This window comes from Ambystoma mexicanum, chromosome 5p, assembly GCF_040938575.1.
Source record: "Ambystoma mexicanum isolate Mex_15411 chromosome 5p, UKY_AmexF1_1, whole genome shotgun sequence".
Classification (NCBI taxonomy): Eukaryota; Metazoa; Chordata; class Amphibia; order Caudata; family Ambystomatidae; genus Ambystoma; species Ambystoma mexicanum.
Genome location: NC_090930.1, coordinates 205,757,154 through 205,778,751, shown reverse-complemented (window position 1 = coordinate 205,778,751; position 21,598 = coordinate 205,757,154). Strand labels below are relative to the sequence as shown.

Genomic DNA, 21,598 nt, shown 5'->3' with positions numbered 1-21,598 from the left:
AGGTCTGGCTAGTGGCTAGTGTGCATGTCTTTCCCATCGCTGTAGGTGTCCAATTTGTCACTTTATTGTTGCAGACTGTATCCCCGATGCGAGACCCCAGCGTTTTTCTGTCCCGTAGGCTTGGCATCGTATCAGGTCGGCTCAGTCACGTGTGGTGAGACCGTGGCTGGAGCAGAATTATGAGCGTTTGATTTGTATTTCGGCTCTGAGGAGCGTTTAGCAGTGGCAGGTGTAACCTTGGCACAGGGCGCGCGGCATGTAGATTGCAATATCGCAGCCTTGGCTGTGGGCTCTCGTTGGGGCTCGTTCTGCATGATCAGTGCTTTGCAGTTTTGTCTGAGAAGCTTCTGCCTGGGGACTCTGGCTTTGCGGCCTACCTTGGCCTAGCTTCTGGGTGGCGGTACATAATCCATAGTATGGGGACGCGAGGGGCGACAGAGTGTCATATACATTAGTAGATATATAGGGTGGCGTCTTCAGGGTGTTAAGTTGCGAGAAAGTGTCTGCAAGCATATACACAAGCTCTTCAGGCATCTTGTGTTTCTGCGGTGCTGTAGGTGGCCTATGTGGAAAATAGCAACAATGCATGCCTGTGGGTATATACGGTCCTCTGTGTCATAGCACTGAGTATGTTCTTCGTGTAGGTTGGTGTGTGGGTGACCGATGTGCATGGTGGTACATGTGTTCTTTTCTGTTGGCTATGTCGTCATGGCATCTCTAACGATGATGGCGTTTTGTGGTTACTGTCTAATCGAGTTGGTCCATAAGGTCGATGTCAGTTCCACTTGAGGTTCCCGCACGTGGTTTCATTAACGGGCAGGCTCCCTGGCCATGTGGGGCGTGGCCACAGTGGATCTTGACGTCTGGTGCAGAAGTGAGCGGGTCGAATTGCTCTCGCGGGGGGTGCTTGGCCCGTGACCTCCTAGGCCATGGTTTGGATGAGAATGGGGGGAAGGGATTCTCACATTTTCCCTCTTCACATGATTTCTCGGGGGATGCTATTCCAGAGCCGATGGCCATATACAGCAAATCTCCTGTCACTCCTCATCACACGTCGAGAGCGGGAACATTCAACATCAATTAAGCCCCTGAACACAGAATCCTGGTCAGTTAAGCTTATTTATCAAATAGGCTGTGGTAAGCCCCGTAAGGCTCTTATATATGAGGCAGGTGATCTTAAATGTAATCCTGTCTTCCACCGCTAACCAACGAAGAGAGTGGCGTGTACCAGAGACATGATCATATTTTTTCATTCAGTGACTACAACAGATTTGAGAATGTGATCTTTGCCGAGAAGGTTTTTGTTGCACCCTGTGCAAACAGAACACCATGGGGAGAATGCTGTTAGCCGCATAGATGCTTGTGGTCTCCAGGGCCATGCTGTGTCCATACCACCACTGGCACTCAGAACATTGGCTTAGATCACCCTATGCTTCAGATTCCCCCGGGCAGTGCCACCACCTTCAGTGCGCCTATACGCCCGAGGCTGCTGCACCAGTCCTCCTCTCTGGGCTGACAGCCCTCCCACGGACCGAAACCGCTCGGATCCAACTTATTGCCATCCACCTCCACTGCACTGCCTGACGCCGTGCCCCACTACAACAAATCGATGGCCCGCTCTCTTGTACCACCATCCACCACCGCTTCTTAAGGGCTGATTAGGCAGCCGAAACCGCTATGTTGTTCAACAGGCACAGCTGCCAGCGGATTCTCAGGTACGGGGTGGGTGAAAACTTGCTTGCCATTTGAAATCTCGAACTGGGGTTATAGTGCCCTTCCCACTACTAACATAGATTATGCCCTTCACAAATCCTAGGGCTATAGCGCTCTTCCCGGTGTTGCGTTGAGATCCACTGACTCCCTTTTGGTCATGGTCAGGAATGCAGTCGCTGAAGAACATTGCACTGGAAATCTGACTTCACCTATTTTGGCAGCACATTGCATTTGTTAGATTTCTTTATTTTATTTAGTGGGTATTTGTAATGCACATATACAGCAAGTGGTGTTTCAAGGTGCAACAAGACAAAAGAGGGCTGGGGGAACAGGGATGAAGAATAACAAAACAGTCCTACTAGGTCTTGTGTCATTCGGATTGTGCACGTGCAGGTGCTGTAGGGGTGAAGAGGAAAGGGGGAAGAGGCCCCAGGGCTAGGCGAGTGCTAAGGGAAGGCCAGGTGGACAAGTGCCAGGGGAATGCAGAGAGTGCAGGGGAATGAAGGTCCACATGCTAAGTGCGAGGGCTGGATGGGCTCAGTAGGGTTGCAGGCCTAGCCAGGCTAGAGTATGGGGAGGGAGCCCGATACGGCAAGTGCAGGTAAGGGGTCAGGGGAAACCGAGGTGCTGGTCCTTTCCTCTAGTGAGGGATATCATAACCTTCTTACTTGTAAGGGACATAGGGGCCTTTCCTCTAGTGAGGGTTATCATAACCTTCTTACTTGTAAGGGATATAGCGGCCTTTCCACTAGTGACAGATTTCATGACCTTCTTACTTGTAAGGGATATAGCGGCCTTTCCTCTAGTGAGGGATATCATAACCTTCTTACTTGTAAGGGATATAGTGGCCTTTCCTCTAGTGAGGGTTATCATAACCTTCTTACTTGTAAGGGATATAGCGGCCTTTCCACTAGTGACAGAGTTCATGACCTTCTTACTTGTAAGGGATATAGCGGCCTTTCCTCTAGTGAGGGATATCATAACCTTCTTACTTGTAAGGGATATAGTGGCCTTTCCTCTAGTGAGGGTTATCATAACCTTCTTACTTGTAAGGGATATAGCGGCCTTTCCACTAGTGACAGAGTTCATGACCTTCTTACTTGTAAGGGATATAGCGGCCTTTCCTCTAGTGAGGGATATCATAACCTTCTTACTTGTTAGGGATATAGCGGCCTTTCCTCTAGTGAGGGTTATGATAACCTTCTTACTTGTAAGGGATATAGCGGACTTTCCGCTAGTGACAGATTTCATGACCTTCTTACTTGTAAGGGATATAGCTACCTTTCCTCTAGTGAGGGATATAATGACCTTCTTACTTGGGTATCCTTCAGGATTCTAAGAAGGGCCAGCTTCTTTGCTTTTCTCCCAGACACATCAATTGGGGCAGCCTGTGCAGTTGGCCCGCAACCTGCAACCTCCAAGACCTCTCTTCTCCTGAATCCCAGGTCCTGTTTCAGGCTCTCCTGCAGTGATCCTCATCTCTGGCTTTATCTCTCTTTTCCTGCTGCTGACTCCTGAAGGACTGCTTCTCTTGCTTCACATACTTCTGTTGCAAGCCCTCTCCAGTATTGAGCATTCCTATCTCAGTGTCTGCCTTCCATACACCCTGCCTCTCTTTTTTCACTTTCAATTCTCTCTTCAGATTGGTTTAGGTATTTTCCTGCCTGTATAGGGCTTTTGCATTGGCTGGTTTGAATGATTACTCCGCTTGTATGCAGGTCCATAACTCCCAGAGCTCATAGAAAGCCTGGCAGTCATCTAAACATGTAGTCCTGCCTCTGGGTCAGCTTTGTGTTGTTTCGCGTAGGTTCTCTGCCCCTCATCCTGGTGGCCTGCCTGCTTTTATGGGTTTCTTTCTCTGTACAATTCTGCATTCACTGAACCCTTCACTGCTCCTATGGATGGAACAAGCGCTTGCGTTGGTAGCGGCTCATGACCCTGCAACAGCACGCAGCCTCACGTCTTCCTGAGCTCTGTTCACCACACCGGGTGGCCCCTCTAGCAGAAGGGGTCATTAAGTGTTTCTTTTCTGGTTGTGCATTCTCCTTTAGTTTCACTAGGCAGTCTTTCTGTAAGCTTCTTGTGCATTCCTAGAATTTAACAGCAAATGTACTGCTTTGCCTGGAGGTGCCCGCAAACCTCCCATAATACAATGACTGCCTAAGCCCATAGTTTTGCTACAGTAAGATCACCTTCTTTATGTAGGAGCTGGGGATAAGGTCTTGATAATGGTTAACTGTGTGACTCCACATTATGAGTCTTCTGATGCCACATTACTCATACCAGGACACAGCCAGGGACCTGAAGTGAGGGGTGTCTCTGAAGCCCCCTCTGTGTACCTGCAGGAGGCAGCTCCAAGATCTTGTGGTATTGCTCTAGTATGCTGGCTTTCCCGGGCTCGAGAGCCCCCCCCCCTCTCCAGGCGATGGGACGGAGTCATGGGCCTGACTTTCTCACAATATATATATTTATACAGAGGCACTCACTTATATAGAGAAACACTATGTACGGCCGCAATAAGACATTTTTTCACATTTAAAATGATACTGTTCGTAGGCCTCTAAGAAGTGTATGGTAAAAATAGTTATAACTATGGAAGTATGTAGAACTGATACATAAACAGTAGTCATTTAAAAACAGAATGGAACAGAATTTCATGGAATCATGAATAAAATTGAATGGATCTATTCCTTCAAATGTGTTCCTTTATTTAATCCTATATATACAATGTTTCAATGCATTGTTAAATTATACAATACAATGCATTGGGAATTGAGCATGTGCACAGCCAGACCGCCCCCCTTTCTGATAGGAAGGTAAACATTTTTCATGGGCAGGCGTTGGACCCCAATGGAGCAATGAACATCACTGCCTTCGATCCTCACATATGAGCCGTAAAGCTGCCCCAATCAGAATATATGATTCAATGTTACCAACATTTTACAGTCAGGGTGAGTGTTATGAAAAATTAAAGGATGCGCTAAGCCCCGTTTGCATTAAGTTACGGATTTAATGTTGCAACCCTTTTCATCTCATTCATGTCTGACAACTAAATCTGTGGTCATTCATATGTTCCCAAAATGCTCTTTAATTTTATGCAAAGTAGGCTGGAATTCCTCACCAGTGTTGTCTGCCCCTTCCCGCTTCTCAAACGTTCCATCTTGGAATGCCGACCTATCAGAAAGTGATCTACAGGTTCTTCTATTGTTTGATAATGCACTTTTCTCTGTTAGGCAAGCAAACTGTTCCTATTATGACTGGGGGTTGAGCAAGAATAATGCAGGGGAAACAATCAGCAACATTCCCCTTCAATTTTGCTTTGCTGGCAGTGCCATGTTTTGTCTGTATCGCAACCTTTTGGGCTTATTTCGTTTTTTTGGGTAGCTTTTTCCAAAATGTTGGCCAATTAGGGGTCTGAAACGTTTAATGCGCCCCTAATTGAATGACATGTTTGGCAAAATCGCTCAAAAACGAAATGTCAGGCAGGAAAATGCCCAAAATGTTCCCTTTTGCTCTGTAAATGAAAATATCATAGTGGCCAAATTCTTAGCAGAATTTGCCAGTTACTCAATGGAGAGAATCCCAGCCATTTCCTCAACCCCTTCTTATGAGCGAAATAAAGTGATGGAAGTGATTGTTAGAAATGAACATTGTAACATTTTAAAAAGAGCTAGTTACCAATATTACAACATTTACAAATTTCATTTTTTTTAATAACTGGTTTTGCACAAAAAATATATCCCAGCCTCCCTATACTTGCAAGAACGGCAGAGGTAGCTGCACCTGACAACGGAACTGTCGCCCTACCTAGAAAGAGACAATAGAGACTCACCTGGGAAATATTGCCAGACTCTCAATTGTCGCCACACCAGTCCTACGAATTTACTTCCTGATTTTAAATGGAGTAACAATTGTGTAAGTCCCCATTAATAGTGTCCACAGATGTTAATTCTGAGGACAGTAATTTCTCCAGTTTTGTCGTAAAGTTTACAGTCAAAAATTGAGGCCTGGACGAATCTCCTACGCTTTTCAACTAAACGTTTAATTTAGCAGGTCAGAAATGTGATGTGGAAGTGGCAGTAATAGAACACCATGGGCCTGATTACGACGTTGGTGGTAACCCCATGACACCAAATCCGCCACCTGCCTTTCCGGTGCCACTGGAACATAACAAGTCCCGGTGGAACAGGAAGTCAGGTGGCAGATTTTGTAAGTCCCCATTCCCGTGGAGTCCGATAGGACTCCACCGGAATGGTTACTCAGAAGCACCATCACTGACGGTGCAGGTGCTTCCGTGTAAAGTCTGCCTGCACGGTCCATTGCGCCCAGCAGGGTCAGACCTGCTAGGCGCAATGGCCCCTGCAGGCAGACTCGTAGTGTGGCAGTCCGGAAACAATACGCCATACTCGTAATGAGGTCCCATGTTATTTTCAGCCAGACACATATAAGGTCCAATGTCCAAAAACCCTGATGCTCCAACTGTATCAGGAAGATCCCATTTGTAACCGAGCAACAATATCTACAACATGAAAGCATTGACGTTTGATACCATCTGTGCAAACATCAAAGAGTCATACTTTCTGTACCACCCCCTCTTCTTGTTCTCCAGACCCACCCATTAAACCCAAAAACTCAAAGGCTGCAACCACATCAAGGAGAACTCATTGTCTCAATTTCATTGGAATGCCTATCCTGGAAACGCTAATTAATATATGATGCACGTGTGTACAATTGTGTCTGTCCAAAAGTGCCATCAGTAATAGTTGTTGTGTGCTCTTTTTTCAGGCTCAGCTGTCTGCATGCAGATCACAATTCCATTCCCGAACATCAATGTCACGGTCGGTCAAAGCGCGACTCTCAACGCCACTTATGTGTCCTCTTCCCCCATAGGAAAAGATCTCTTCATTACCTGGAACTTTCTGGAGCATTATTCACAAACCACCAAACCTGTAAGATCCAGAATGTGATATTAAGTGCCTTCGAAGTAAATGATGGGTGCTTCTCTGAGATTTTTTGGTACTAGCTAACTGAAAATTAGGTTGAAAATTCAAAGAATTCACTATTTTGCCACAAAGTGAATTGGAGTATATTTTCTGACAGATTCAAATGATTTATTGAAGTTAGCGAGTTAATTATTTTACTGTTTATGAATCTATTTGGTCTGGAAGAAAAACAATGTTTTGCTCATGACTTAATTTTTCAGCTAACTGGGGGTGATTTAAATATGCATTTCTATGTATTGGATGTTGCAGATATCTTAGTCTCTCCATGCTCTAAGAACACAGCGATTAAATCTTAGTCTAAGCTAGATTTTCATGCATGTATTTTGCTTTATTTTTGTTCCTTTTTATTGTCATTTTACATCCATAACAAAGCCTGTAGATGCATTTTATTTATAGACAAACTCAAAAGCATATTTTTAGAGCTCTCAACTTTTCGCATTCGCTCAATAATCAAGCCATCAAGTCCGGATTTCTTCATGAACTTCTGGGGCTTGTAGTTTTAGGATTCACAAAAGGAGTGGGTACAAATCAGCAAGGCCTACATTTTTATATAGTGGTGCCTATATCCATATTTGTTCAACAGGAACCTCTCCAAGTTGCTTTTATGATCTAGTGACTGCTTTTGACCCAGTTAATTGGAATAAACTAGTGCCTGAACTTGATAACCTGATGCTTCCTTGGGTGATTCTGAATATCTTGATCAAACTCCAGAAAAATAAGTTGGTAACTGCTAGCATTCCAATGGTTTGAGAACAGATTTTTTTGCAGCCCATTTTAACATGCACTGATGATTGTCTATTAATGGAGAGGATAACCAAGACATTACATATCATTTTGGATAAGTACACAGAGTACATGAATAAATGGGGGCAGAAAATAAATGTCAATATATCTGCAGCAATGACTTTTTCAAATAAGAGAATACTTATAGGGGAAGTTCACTCAAAAATGTTATTTTTTCAAAAGATGGGCCATAATCAAAAATATATGTAAAAAATATTTTTAAAGAATGTTCCTATGTAAAATTTTGGGGAAATGAGGCTCAAAGTTTTAACATGGGGGCATCCATTTTGTGAAATGAAGCAGCCTCCTCTGTTCATATTAAGCTCTGTTTTAGCTGCAATAATCTAGCAAAAGCCCCCTACTGGGAGCTTTTGCTTACTGCTGGGAGAGAGCAGAGCTTAACACAACAGGGGAGGCTGCCGCAGTGTTTATAATTGCTGTGACTTTCTTTTTATGTTTCCTGTTCTGCCCAGGCCCAGGGGAGCACAAAAAATGTAAAATGAAAGGGACGGCAATTAAATACTTCGCCGGCCGCCGTCGGAGTCTTCATAATTACTGTGACTTTCTTTTGAAGTTTCCTGCGTATGGGAAACTGAAAACGAAAGTTGCAGCAATTATGAATACTCTACGGCGGCCGATGAAGTATTCATAATCGCCCGGCTTTCGTTTTAAGTCTCCCATCCCGGGAGACTTAAAACAAAAGGCATGCCAATTATAAATACAACAACATTGTATTTATAATTGCCAGTACTGTCGCTTTAAGTCTCCAGGGCTCCCCCTCAGGGAGCCCTGGAGACTTAAAACAAAAGGCACTGCAAGTATCAATACAACAAAGGTGTATTTTTAATTTCCGGTACTTTCGCTTTAAGTCTCCCGAGCTCCCTTGGCTCAGGGGAGACCAGGCGACTTAAAACAAAAAAGGACAGCAATTATAACTACAATGCTGCGCGCTGATCATGGCATGCGCAAGGTTATTATAATTGCCAGAACTTTTGCTTTAAGTCTTGCCGGCTCCCCTGGTCCAGGGGAGCCCGGGAAAGCAGGAAAAAAAAGAAGCACTCACCAGCAGCACAGGGCCCGAAGGAGTCTGACAGCATGTTCTGCTCTCAGGCTGTAATAAGCAAAAGCTCTGAATAGGGGGCTTTTGCTTCATTATTGCCACAAGAGCAGAGCTTAACATAAGCACAGGAGGCTCATTCATTTAAAAAAAATGGATGACTCCTAGTGCTTGACATTTTTGACTTTGAGCCTCATTTCCTCAAAATGTTACATGGGAACTTTCTTTAAAAATATGTTGTATATATAATTTTTATTATGGCCCATCTTTTGAGATAATAACATTTTTGAGTGACCTTCCCCTTTAAGCCACCAGCGATTTTTACAACTGGTGAGTCCATTGTCCCACATGTGAATATGTTTGTCTATCTGGGATTAGCGCAAGGAGATCGTTATTGACCTCCTCTCAGCCAATCAGAATGTTCAGAGCGCAGTCAATAACTGAACATTCTGACTTCAAAAGCAGACATAGAAACAACAATGCACCTTAAAGTCATGATTTCTTTCATCAAGTCACTTCCTCTATGGGAGAAATTTCTTTTTCTGCAACATCCAATTTATCTCATCAAAAAGAAAGCTAAAACATAAGAAAAGGTTTTCAATTTCTTATAAACCGTTTTGCTTTTTGTGACAGCTGATGCATGCCCATGTTAAACCCACTCCAGTTTGACCAAGTTTACAATTAAAATGCTCAACTTGTGAAGACACCCTGTTTTTTAAATATTACAACATGAACCACATTTAATGTAATCTGTTTGCCGATTTACTTTACTATTGAAGTAAAGTTTTTTACTTCACAATTAAAACTCCCAAAAAAGATTGCTCCTACCACTATGGGCTAATAGCCTTACAGACCTCGGGAGGGGTAATTATCGCATGGGATAATGACCCTTCCCCAACTGGCGTATCATCATCCTGCAATAATGACCCCACCCTCACTCTATAAGGCTATATTAACCTTCACTTAAACCTTGCCAAATATTGGTAATTTTACTAAGCAATCTCATAGAATGCCGCAAGTTACAGGAGGCATTTCCGCTTTTACTAATAAAATGAAGGTGCACTCAATAAAGTACTAGCTACAAATCTATGGATCAATGAAAACTATGCTAAACAATTCCCTTGCTGCCCTCACCTCTGCTCTGGACTCTGCCAAATCCTCCTACTACACGGACCTAATCTCCTTCCTTCGCAATAACCCTTCAAACTTTCATTTACCCCAACCTGTCCTCACACTTCCCAAGCCAATATCCATTGCCTCCTCCCTTTCTGCTAATGACTTTGCTCAATACCTTTCTGCTGAAATCATCTCACCAATTCATGACACTCTCACAGCCCTCCTCTCTCTCCCTCCCTCCCTGGCTCTCTGTCCACCACATCTCCCCTACATTTTCTATTTCTTGACTACTCCTCCCCTAGGTCTCCTATTGAATTAGCACCCATCCTTCACAGTGCCAACCCATGTTGCACTCCTATTGCCCTTTATGCTCCCCAAATGGTATCCGGCACTTGCCCTTATCTTTCAGAACTCTTTAAGCTCTGTCCCTCCACTGGGCTATTCTCTGCCTCTTTCAGATCTGTAACTGTATTAACCCTATTGAAGATGTCATATGCTCCCTCAAACTTCTCATCAAACTATCACCCAGTTTCTCTCCTTCCCCGTTATTCAAAAGATCTTGAGAGGGTGGTCTTCCACTGGATCACTGAGTACCATGAAGATAAAGGCTTTGGAGATCCACATTAATCTGTGTTCCATAGTACACACTCCACCCAACGGCACTGATTCATGTCTCAAACTTTCTCTCTAATGCTCAACACTCCAAACTCTCTTCTATACTCATTCTTTTAGACCTTTCTGATGCTTTTAACCCTGTTGAACACTCCTATGTCCTCCTTATTCTACTGGATCTTAGGTTTTGAAAATCTGTTCTTGCCTGGACAACATCCTACCCGAAAGGTCAATCCTTTAAAATCTCTTAGAACTTGGAAACCTCTGACCCCACCTATCTCCCTGTTGGCATTCCCTAGGGATCAGTCCTTGGAACACTACTTTTCACCCTCAATACTTCTGCCCTAGGAAGAGTTAGCTCATCTTTTGGTTTTCACTATAACCTTTTTGCTGATGTTTTTCTAATTTCCCGCCTTTACCCCAGACATCTCTGAACGGATTACGAACTTTCTCAATGCAATTCGTCACTGGATGGCTCTCTGCTGCCTCATTCCTAACTCTTCAAAACTGGAAGTATCTTTCTCCTAGGTTCCAATGCCATTCATGACCTACCCTCTCCTATCTCCTTAAACCTGACTTTCTTGCTCACCCAAGGCTCGCAGTCTTGGGGCCTTCTTTAATAGCGACCTACGACTTACAAAATTCATCACTACCACTGCCTCTGTTGCACATATGAAAATCCTCAGCATTTGGAAAATGAGTCCTTTTCTTACTAACCACTCAACAAAAACTAATCTCCACTCTCGTGCTCAGCAAGGTTAGCTACTGTCCAAGTCTACAGGCCTTCCTATCTAATCCTCCCTCTAGACAAAGTCCTCAACTTTGCATCCTGCACTCTCTAAAACCTACCCAGATCCTCCCCCACTTCTATCTTCTACCTACCAATAACATGCTGGTTGGCTCTCCATGCACAACCACTCTTTTCTCCCAGTCTACAAAGCTATCAATGGTCTTATGCCTCGGTACCTATCTGATGGTATCTCAGATTACTCATCATCTCATTCCCTCTGAACCTCCTCTGCACTCAACCTCCCCATCCTATACCCTCCCTGTGCCTCCTCTCACTTCTGTTATTTCTCCCTAATTGCCCACTCCACTGAAACCCGCTTCCCATAACAGTCAAACCCAGACCACCTGTGGATCAAAGCTCCGCTTAAACTTCACTTACTGCTAGACCCAAGCTCCTACTCGTTGATGAGGCCCAACAAGGCTGAAACATGTTTGGGGATGCTTGTGGTCTCGTGTAGACGGCATGTGACCAAGCAGTTCTGCTGGACTGGCCCTTTCTGGGTGGGACCAAGCCTGATTTGCATATGGTCTCTCCACTTTTGTAATTGCTTGGCAGGTGAAGAAAGATGATCTGAAGGGTTTCCCAGAGCAATGCCAGAGGTTAAGATTGTTTCTAAACTTTCCAGCCATCACCCCTTTTGTATTGCTAAACTTCACTTACTTGCTAGAAGCAGAGCTCCCCCTGCACTCTCCCTCATCCTCTCTACCTGACACCACCACTGCCCCCACTGATGCTTAATAATGTCATTTTGTATATTTAAATAGCAGTCATCTTTAGTTTGAAGCATTTGCCCATTAGACTAATGTTAACTTTGTAAGTCACCGATTTTTTCTGTTTGTTTTGTCCCTGGTATATTTCCAATTTTTCATACCCACATAAACTGGCTCGCTGCTTGTTTTCATCTTTGTGCTATTATACAGGCACCCTTCATGGGAATGCCGCTGCCATTTGTAAATGTGTTATTTTAAGTCATTTCCTGTTCGAAATTGACATCCCCATTCTTCAAATAAATACATATATAAAATGGAGCTAAGGTGCGTGCAATTGATGGGTCCAAGTCTGCTCTTTGGTGCTTTTTTTTAATAATGGACAGATTCTCCGAAGAATACAGAATAGTTCTTATGAATGAGTGTTAAGTGTTCCCCTGTCAGCACTGAATTATACTACCCACATTTAATTGGGACTTGAGTACCTGGAAGAGCGCATCAGTGTAGCCCCAATTGATTTATTTCTAAAATCACTGGGAATGAACATGATTGGCTAACTCAATTGTTATTCAAAGATTGATGGCCTTATGGAAAGGGCACATGCTATTACATGGCTATTGCATGTTAAAAAGGTTTTCATTTGTATGAATAGGAGCTGTGATCTTAATTATTTGGGGGCACTTTAGAGAAATCAAAAATAAAGGAAATCAACACAATTATTAGAAATAAAGTATCTGAATTCCATGAGGATGTGGAAAGGTTGAAAATTACTACGAGATGAGCCCTTTCATTAATGGCTGAATCTGGCTGCCAAGAATATCTAAATTGGTCTGTCAAGGGAGAAGATTTTAATGACTCCTTTTAATTGTTATTGTTTGCTGCTCAACACATTATCTGCCAGGGGGAATGGAGCCCTGAAAAGGAAAGGACGGTGTCCTTTTTGTGTTCAATCTATTGAATCTATTTTGCACTTTCTGATCTTCTGTCCACAATATAAAGATCGATGGAAGAGTTTTTTTAATTCCTCTTCTAAAAGAGCTCCGCAATGCTTTTTTATTACTTGAATTTATTCGTAGCCATGCACGAGCAGTTTTGCAATACATACGCTGAGCACCTCTAGTACACAATCAAATGGAACTAATGTGAAAATGCTAATTGACTTACCGTTTTAATTTTATATTTTAGATCCTTTTAAATTTTATATGTACTTTTAACGCATTGGTGTTGGTTTTTTGAGGGTATGATATGGTATGTGACTGTATTTTTACTGCGAAATAAAGTTGGCCCTATTCACACACAAGCTTCAAAGCCTGTAAGATCCAGAATGTGATACCCAGTGCCTTCTAAGCACATGACAGGTGCTGCGGCTTTCCTTTCCTTTTGGTACTAGCCAAATGTAAACTAGGTTGAAAAGTCAAAGAATTCACTATTTTGCTACAAAGTGAATTGAAGCATATTTTCGGACATGTAGTAATATATGTAAATATGTCCTATGTAAAGCGCTGTAGGTTAAAGTGCTATATAAAAAACAAATTATTATTATTATTCAAATGATTGCAGAATAGAGCATCTCTTTTAACCAACTGATTTTTTTAAATGATTTATATTTAACGAGTTGATTATTTTACCATTTATAAATCAATTTGTTCTGGTGAAAAAATATATTTTGCCCATGACTTCATTTTTCAGCTCACCGGGGACCAAAACGGACATCATTCTTTTTTTCAGACCTATTTAATTGGACCCACCCTAGACTTCTATGATGGACAGCTCGTTTTCAGGGAATTCTTCCTGAACTCGGATAAGGAATTGGGCAATTTATATCAGTTTTCCATTCTGCCTAGTATCATCAGAGTTAAATATAATGTGCTATGCAGAGTTGGCTGCAGAGCAAATCTCACTCTGCTCCCTAGCATCCCACTATAGCCCAAGTTACCTAGACACAGGGGGAATGAAAGGAACCCTACCTTTCCCCACCTCCCCCAGAGACTCAATACTACTCGGGCTCTGGTTCTCTCCAGGCTTGACTATTACAACAGCCACCTCCTTAATATACCTTTGTCAAATCTGCAACCCCTCCAGCTAATCCAGAATAGAGCAGCAAGACTTATTCTTGGCTTCAAGTCCAGGGACTGCATCTCTCCTGCCCTACAAAGTCTGCACTGGCACTGCACTGGCTTCCAATCGCTGCACAGATTAAATTCAAATCCCTCTGCATCACATTCATGGCTGTCTGGGGCCGGGGACCACTCCATCCGCAACTCTTTCTGACCAAATAATCCCCATATAGACGCCTGCGTTACTCTGGCACAAACTCCTTGCATGTGAAGCGGTTTTCTAAGCAGAGAGCAGGTGGTTGTTCTCCTCAGTTGGCACCCTTCTTTGGAATAGTCTCCCCCTCCCTCTTCGTCTTGAACAGGACCTCCTTGAGTTTCGGAAAAGCCTCAAGACCTTCCTTTTCTCCTCTTCCTTCACTCCCTCTCTCCCCTGCTAATCACAGAGTAGTTTGACTGAAGTGCAGGGCCCTTATGCATCCTCTGGGCCCTGACCTTCAACTTCTTATCATCTCAGCTGCTGTCCATCCTCTGCACTTGCTTCGGCTCACCCTCCCCTTGGAGGTTGCACTTACCCTTTCTGCACAGCACTTGACCTGATGCTCACCATGGGCACCTATCCCGTATCACCCTCCCCTCTGCACTTGCACGTTCTGAACACTCACAAGGCATAGTAGGTTTGTCTTCCCCTCCCCACTATCTTAGTTAATTAATTAATTATTATTGTTGTAATTGCATTTTCTATCATCCCCTATCCCCTCGCTGTTGCCCGGTGGGTGCTTTGAAACAGTATTTGCTTACTGTATGAGTGCCTAACAAGTGAACAATAAATATATAAATATATAATAAATAAATGTCCCATTTCAAAACCTCTTGTTCCCTAACTTCCTGTGCTGCCTCTCTCCCCATCCCATAGCCTCTATCCCACTCCTGAGCCCTCACTTTCCAATGGCTCATGTCAGGCTTTATCAGAGGAATGACTCTGACCACATTATTATGTGTCCCTGTTAGTCGCTGCTTTTGCTCACCAGTTTTTTCTTCTTCTGCCTTCTGCGTCTAGAAGTACCCCCAGCAGGCAGGGAACCATTCTGGCATCCTTTTGTTTGTTTCCTTATTCGCCTTCTCTCTTCTTGCCGATCCTCTTCCCACACTCACCCCCTCCTGGGCTCATTCCCTTTTATTATATATGCCCTTCCCTCTAATCCTAACCCCAGCTGTAAACCTACAACACAAAAGTAAACCTGTGTTCACCAGACATGTACTAACCTTTACTTCTGTTGTTACACTCGTCATTGCACTTTTGTCAAAAGGTACATTTTAAATTCATAGAATTGGTATTTCTTTTAAAAAATCTGAAAACATTTTAATTGCACCTCGTTAGATTTGTGTAATCTCTTCTGCTTGTTTAATTGTTATTACCACTCACTCACTTCAAGCTACAGCTTCACTAAGTCTTTCTTGTTGATGTGACATTTGCAAGGTCCCAGGAAGTAGATCCATCCAGATAAAGGTATCAGTCCCAACCTGTTGCCATTAGGATAGACTGCATAATCCCGGATTCAACTAAAATGCCCAAGACTGTCACTAAGTATATCCATGATAATACTTTATTTACTAAGCACATTAATTGGCCTATCTCCATGGACATTTACTGCACCTGGTTATGCTTTACTATGTTGATTAGGACAGTGATACATTCTATAAATAGCTCAGACATCCTCAGGGACCTCGACCCCCCCATGGATAGCGGCACATGAAATAATACAAATTAAAATGGCTGTGTGTTGAAATTAGGGAAGGCCTTGGTCTTCATGTTAAATCCTGGCTGCCTGACGCCTCCTTAATCCTTTTAGGGTACTCACGAGAATGTCAAAAGCCAAAGGCACCCTACCTTGCTTAAAAAAAGGGTCCTTATTTCACCTCGTATTGTTTGTTCGTCCGGAGTTATCATTTGGAGCTATTCCTGGGGTTGCGTTTGCTGTTCTTGTTTGATGGAGTTTTATTTATCTTTGTGAACTTTTAAACTGGCCATACTCTAAAGTTCAATTTTTCAGATGGGATTGGCCTTTCTTTGTCTCACAGACATGTTAGTTGTATTTGTTTATTTGTATTGCGCACCTTGCCCTGAGGCATCTGGGCGCATAATTTGAAGCAAATGGTTACAACAGTTACAAGTTAGCACAAAATAGCATTCCACAGGGAAAGGGTACATCTTAGAAAAGCCGAGTGCAGGATTTAGGATACAGGCATGATATAGAAACAACAGGCTAGGTGCAACAAACAAGATAAAGACGGACATGTGGAGAAGTTACAAGAGAAATACCTAGACAATTGGCAACAACAACATGTGCGAATTAAGCAGTGTGTCTGGCTGCAGTAATGCAAAGGGGGTGAGGAGGAAGAGTAAGACCCGCCTTCCCGTGGTAGTCCCACGAAGTGTAGGCAGATAATGACCAAGTATCAAGTTCGTGGAGCCAGACTTTGGTTTTGTTTTTGAAAGAGTGGACGGAAGGTTCTGTTCTGAGAGTGTTAGGGAGAGTATTCCAGAGTTTAGCCGCGAGGACTGGGAAACTAGAACCCCTGGCTGTCTGTAGCTTGAAGCTAGGTATGGTCTGTGTGTGTACTTGGGCAGACCTCAGGGGTCTGGATGCGGTGTGACTCATGAAGCTGTGTTACGGATCATTCATTTTTCTTTCTGTATGTTTTTTTGGTCTTTTTCTCTCTGTTGTATTCTGTTATTTGCCATCATTTCACGTATTGTACCATCTCATTCATTTTGTAAAGTGCCTTGGCGTAAGGCGCAAAAACAACAAATAAAAAAAACTTGCAGGCATGGATGTGGCAGTGCAGGACACGCGCCTCGCCTTGGCATGTTCTGGGAATCATCTGCACAGCCCGACACACTAAAGTCTCCCTACCCGATTTGGGGTAACACTCTCTGCTAATAAAGGCTATTTTGGAAGCCCTGTTTCCAAATGGCTGTCTGCGGCTGTCCTGCCAATCATGTTGAATTTTGGCTTTCCTGACACAACTGTACTAACCAGGAGACATCTTTCTGCTGGACGTACAAATTGGCAAAAGAAAGTTATACTTACTGTGTGTTTTTGCTTCTTTAGGGAGTTTTGTTGGAAAATTCTTCTAAGTGGCTAAACCACTCCCCACTCCCCTTCCCAGAAGCCTACTTCACCCAAGGTGCACGCACCATTGCGCGCGCGCTATTTCAGAAGCCCTATTTCGAAAGGGCTGTCTGTGGCTGTCCTGCCAAGCAAGTTGAATTTTGCCTTTCCTGACACAACAGTAGTAACCAGGAGACATCTTTCTGCCGGACTTACAAATTGGCAAAATAACGTTATACTTACGGTGTGTTTTTGCTTCTTTAGGTGGTTTTGTTGGAATATTCTTCTAAGTGGCTAAACCACTCCCCCCCCTTCCCAGAAGCCTGCTTCACACAAGGTGCACATGCCAGTGCGCGCACGCGCTATTTCTGAAGCCCTATTTTGAAAGGGCTGTCTTTGGCTGTCTTGTGCTGGATTGGCAGGGGTGCAGTGGGTAAATTAATATCTTTATTATTTCGGTTTAGTTTCTACTCTGATACGTTGCTCACATACTTTGTTTAAATGTGTGCTCTCCTTTTTGTGTGATATTTGCTATTGATTGCGTGTGTGCACACCTTTCATGGTATCCAAAGTCAGCCATAACGTGTGGTATCATCGAAGCTGCTTTCCCCATGCTTTTTTATAACCTTGCTTTCTTGCAACGCTTAAGATTCTGCCTCACGAAGACCTAACAGTTATTTCGCCCTCTCTAAAATCTAATCAATTGTTGTACTTGAGTGCACTTTGATTGCACGAAGACCAAAGTGCTTAAAGCTATGAGAGAAAGTATTACATCCGGTTATCCAAGTACAGTTACGTTATGTCCTTTAATCAATACTCGTTAAAATCTAGTATGCCCATCTATAAACCGGGAGCCGGTCTTCCACAGTCGAACACTCCCGTACAACACAAATCTACTAAAATAGCCTGTTTGAAGCAAATATTTCTAAAAACACGCCGCCGCACAATGTCGATGGGGAATGACGTACGGACCTATGGCAACCTGGTGAAACTCGCTCTGCTCGTAGAGGCGAGCCAAATTTAAACTCTAATAATCAATCTACTCTGAACACACGAATACATGACGAAATCTCAGCATTGAAAAAATCTTCTGGTGAGGTGATTGGTCCAATGGACACGGGAGCAGGGATTTCAGATACAACAATTGAGTCATCCTTGATTCACTGTGACCCAGCGCCACATGTTGTGGAAACGACTGTATCAGTCCAAAGTGAGCTGAAACCTAATGAGTGCACTGTAGCAGCTAAGCGTGAGTTTAGAAAAGCGTAGAATTCCCTAACAATAGCAGGGCAGTTGGATGATGAGAGGCTTGAATTTATGAATTTAAACAATAGCACCTGTGGTGATTCGGATGAGGTACAATTTATCCAATCAAACACAGGAGATCTAATGCAACTAAAGAAGGTCTCTCCTATTAAGGGCCAATCTGAAACAGCTGATTGCTTGACGATAGATAAGAGCAGTTCTAGTTGTAATAATGCGGTTGAGTGTTCAATTCCACAATCACCCGATATCTTTGACTGTTCAATTCATCAGTTTTCCTCTCACTTACTGCCATTCATTCCTCCTACACCACGTCATGCTAATCCTGCAGCGGGCATGATGAAAGTAAAGCTCCGAGCAGAATCGGGTCCACCTCCAGACTCACTTGCTCTAAATAACACCTTAACAGCAACGACTACTGCATTATTGACCTTAGCCAGACTATATGAAGCAGTGGATCAGAACATTAACCACCAAACAATTGTCCTGACCCAAATATCTCTGGAAACTATGACAATGATGATCAACCCACCAGAACATGTGAGATTTTCAGACATTGTAATCAGGCCAATTTAGGAACCCCGACTGAACATGACTTGCAGGAAGTAAGGAAAGAATTTAATTCCTTAATGTCAGGCAAGCCTAAAACTGCTCTGTCTAAGTCTGATGCACAAGTTCCAAGTGAGATCCATCAAGATCATAATAAGATAGTGATCCCAGTGGTAAATCAGTTGATATTCCCACAAAATGAGTCCCATATGGAGTGAAGAAGGCTCCAAATATTGTTGTTTCTGAAATAAATATGAAGGTCAAGTTGCCTTTGCAAATTGTGCCTACTTTATTTGCTAAAGACAGCCTTGCTGTGAAAGGCAGGGGAAAATCGAATGAAGCTAAAAAAGTGAAAACGAGAAATATGGGGCATACTGCAAAAATGTCAAAAACAAAAAAAGTTTCATTTAAATTTTATCAACAACTGGTAGGAAAACAGATTCTAAAAAATGTCGAACTTATAAAATCACAGAGCCAGATGAGCGACAACTCTATGAAGCTGTCCATGAAGTATAAACCATTGGACGGTTTAGTTGCGTTATCGGCACAATTTGGTCCAGGAGGACCCAATATCCATGAATAACAGTCCCTACCCAAGGGAAAAAGCCTACACCAACGGTCGCTATTGATCCACCCAAAATTCACAACGGAACAGATAAGGGACGAGATAAAGAAATCAGTCGCACAGTATATAATGTCTCACCAAGAGGTGAGACGAATCGTCATAGAAAGAAATGCAAACCATCTAGCAGTCCCTTCGTATCAACCAATTATAAAAGGTCCCACTATATTAAATGCTACAAATAAAGGCTCAAATAGTCAACCTTTACATACTGACTTGAACTTGCCGACGCAAGTAAACTACTCCCCTGCTTGGAACATAGCGAATAAAGGTAAATTAGCACCAGGATCTAGCAATCATCAAAAATACATGAACTGTCACCGTTTATTGATTAAATGTCGCGAGCATCCCTTTCCTAAATATGACTTAAACGGATTAAGCATATTAAATATATGCAGGGAAATTCCAAGCTTAAAAGAGATAACCTCAGCTGACATTGATGCGGTCGAGTCGTTAGATGACCTTGACCTTACGAATGCGCGAATGCTAATTTGATCAGGTGTGGTGTCTAATAACATTTGGGCGACAAGGTTTGCATTACATGAAATTGGCTTTACTCTTACTCAAGAGCATTGCCTGATGAATGTGGGTCAGGTCCAGCTTGTGGCAAAAAGAGTTGTGAGGGTTTATGGCGCTGATCGCCAAATTACCATGCAAGCAAACAATAATCAATACGATATCAACCAACATGGGCAAACATATGGACAGACTCAAGCATAACAATGACCAGACCGAGAAACCAGACAACTAGTCTCCTGGAACACTCTAGGGTTCAGACACTTTATTAATTCAATCAAAAGTGATCTGAATATATACAAAATTATTGTTCTCCTGGAGACGTGGTTGGTAGATACTCCGGTATGGAATGCGTTGAATATCTTGACAACGCAGCAATAGTTCAACCCAAAGAACATCCCATGGCAGGATTATTAGTTGCTACCAAAAACTCCAAAAATTTCAGAAACTATTTATACAAGTCACCAACCCCATATATACAAGTTGTAAAAATGGAAAAGGATGTCTACACAATGGTAGTAATAAAAATATATTGGGGCAGGGTCCAACTATCTCCTCACAATCTAGCCATGTAAAGGAACATAAACTTTATTATGATCACAGGAGATCTAAACCTCCATATAATTTCTCCGGCAACCAGAAGGCATAATGCAGAAGAAACTAGATGGAGTAAACTAATGGAGGAGAGACAATACTGAATGCTCAACGGGGCAATTCAAGGTGATGTTCCAGCCCAACACACATGGCATAGAGGTCCCTTCAAGGCCACGCTTGATTTTATATATATAGCAATTGGGCATTCATGAATGTAGTAAGTTCTCTAATTATAAAATCAAGTGAAATGAGCGATCATAGTCAAATGTGCTTGTCCTGGTCTTGGAAATTACATAACGAGCTAGAATTGAAAAACTCTTTTAAGGGGCACGTACTAGCAAATAATGGGAGGAATCATCTAAAATGGTCCGAAGAATCACTGGTAGATTTCGATGAAACATTATCAGTTCAAAAAGGGAAATGCTATGTTACATCAATGCAGAAGTATGTACAAATATAATCTGGTAAGCGAAATTATGTTAACAAACATTTAAATGTGTTTGATCGCACCATAAAAAATAAGAAATTTACATTAAGACGAAATATACGAGAATTAAAAGATCTCCCGTTTGCAGAAAGATTATTGCAAATAAAACGTCTAAAATTGTCCTTTAAGAATTGGCTACGCGGAAGGAAGTCCCTTCAATACCATCAGGATATTGAACAAATGTTAAATCGCATAGCATCTAAATCATCAGCAGGTATATGGGCATTGTTAAATGAGGATACTTATAATTCCCAAGCATCGGCTCAAATAAACCCAAATGCAGAAAGAATCTGGAATGATTATTATCAATCTGTTTATCAAACCCCCTTGCAAAAATGTGGATTAAATGTGGAAATGGACACGTGGAATCATATAGTAGGCTTTGACAGGGCCGACATATTGTTTTTCATATCCAAATTAAGTCCCTCACATGCCCCGGGACCAGACGGCCTTGATAATAGTATGCAAAAAAGTAATCCTGATATGTATGCCTAAATTTTAGAAAAAATCTTTACCCAAGTTATGTGTGAAGGACTGATCCCTTTGTCATGGAAAAGATCAATAATCATTCCGCTGTTCAAGAAGAGCGACAGAACAGAGCCGCCCTCTTATAGAT

General features: G+C 42.6%; 1 protein-coding gene across 2 annotated transcripts in view; it reads left to right on the top strand.

The window, feature by feature from the left end:
* The window catches only part of VSIG1 (V-set and immunoglobulin domain containing 1), a 239,904-nt gene that overhangs the window by 51,343 nt on the left and 166,963 nt on the right, over positions 1-21,598 (top strand). For both annotated transcript variants that reach the window (XM_069612633.1, XM_069612632.1), the window contains exon 2: positions 6,499-6,662. In XM_069612633.1, coding sequence (XP_069468734.1) covers positions 6,499-6,662 — 164 coding nt within the window. The remainder of the gene's footprint in view (positions 1-6,498; positions 6,663-21,598) is intronic.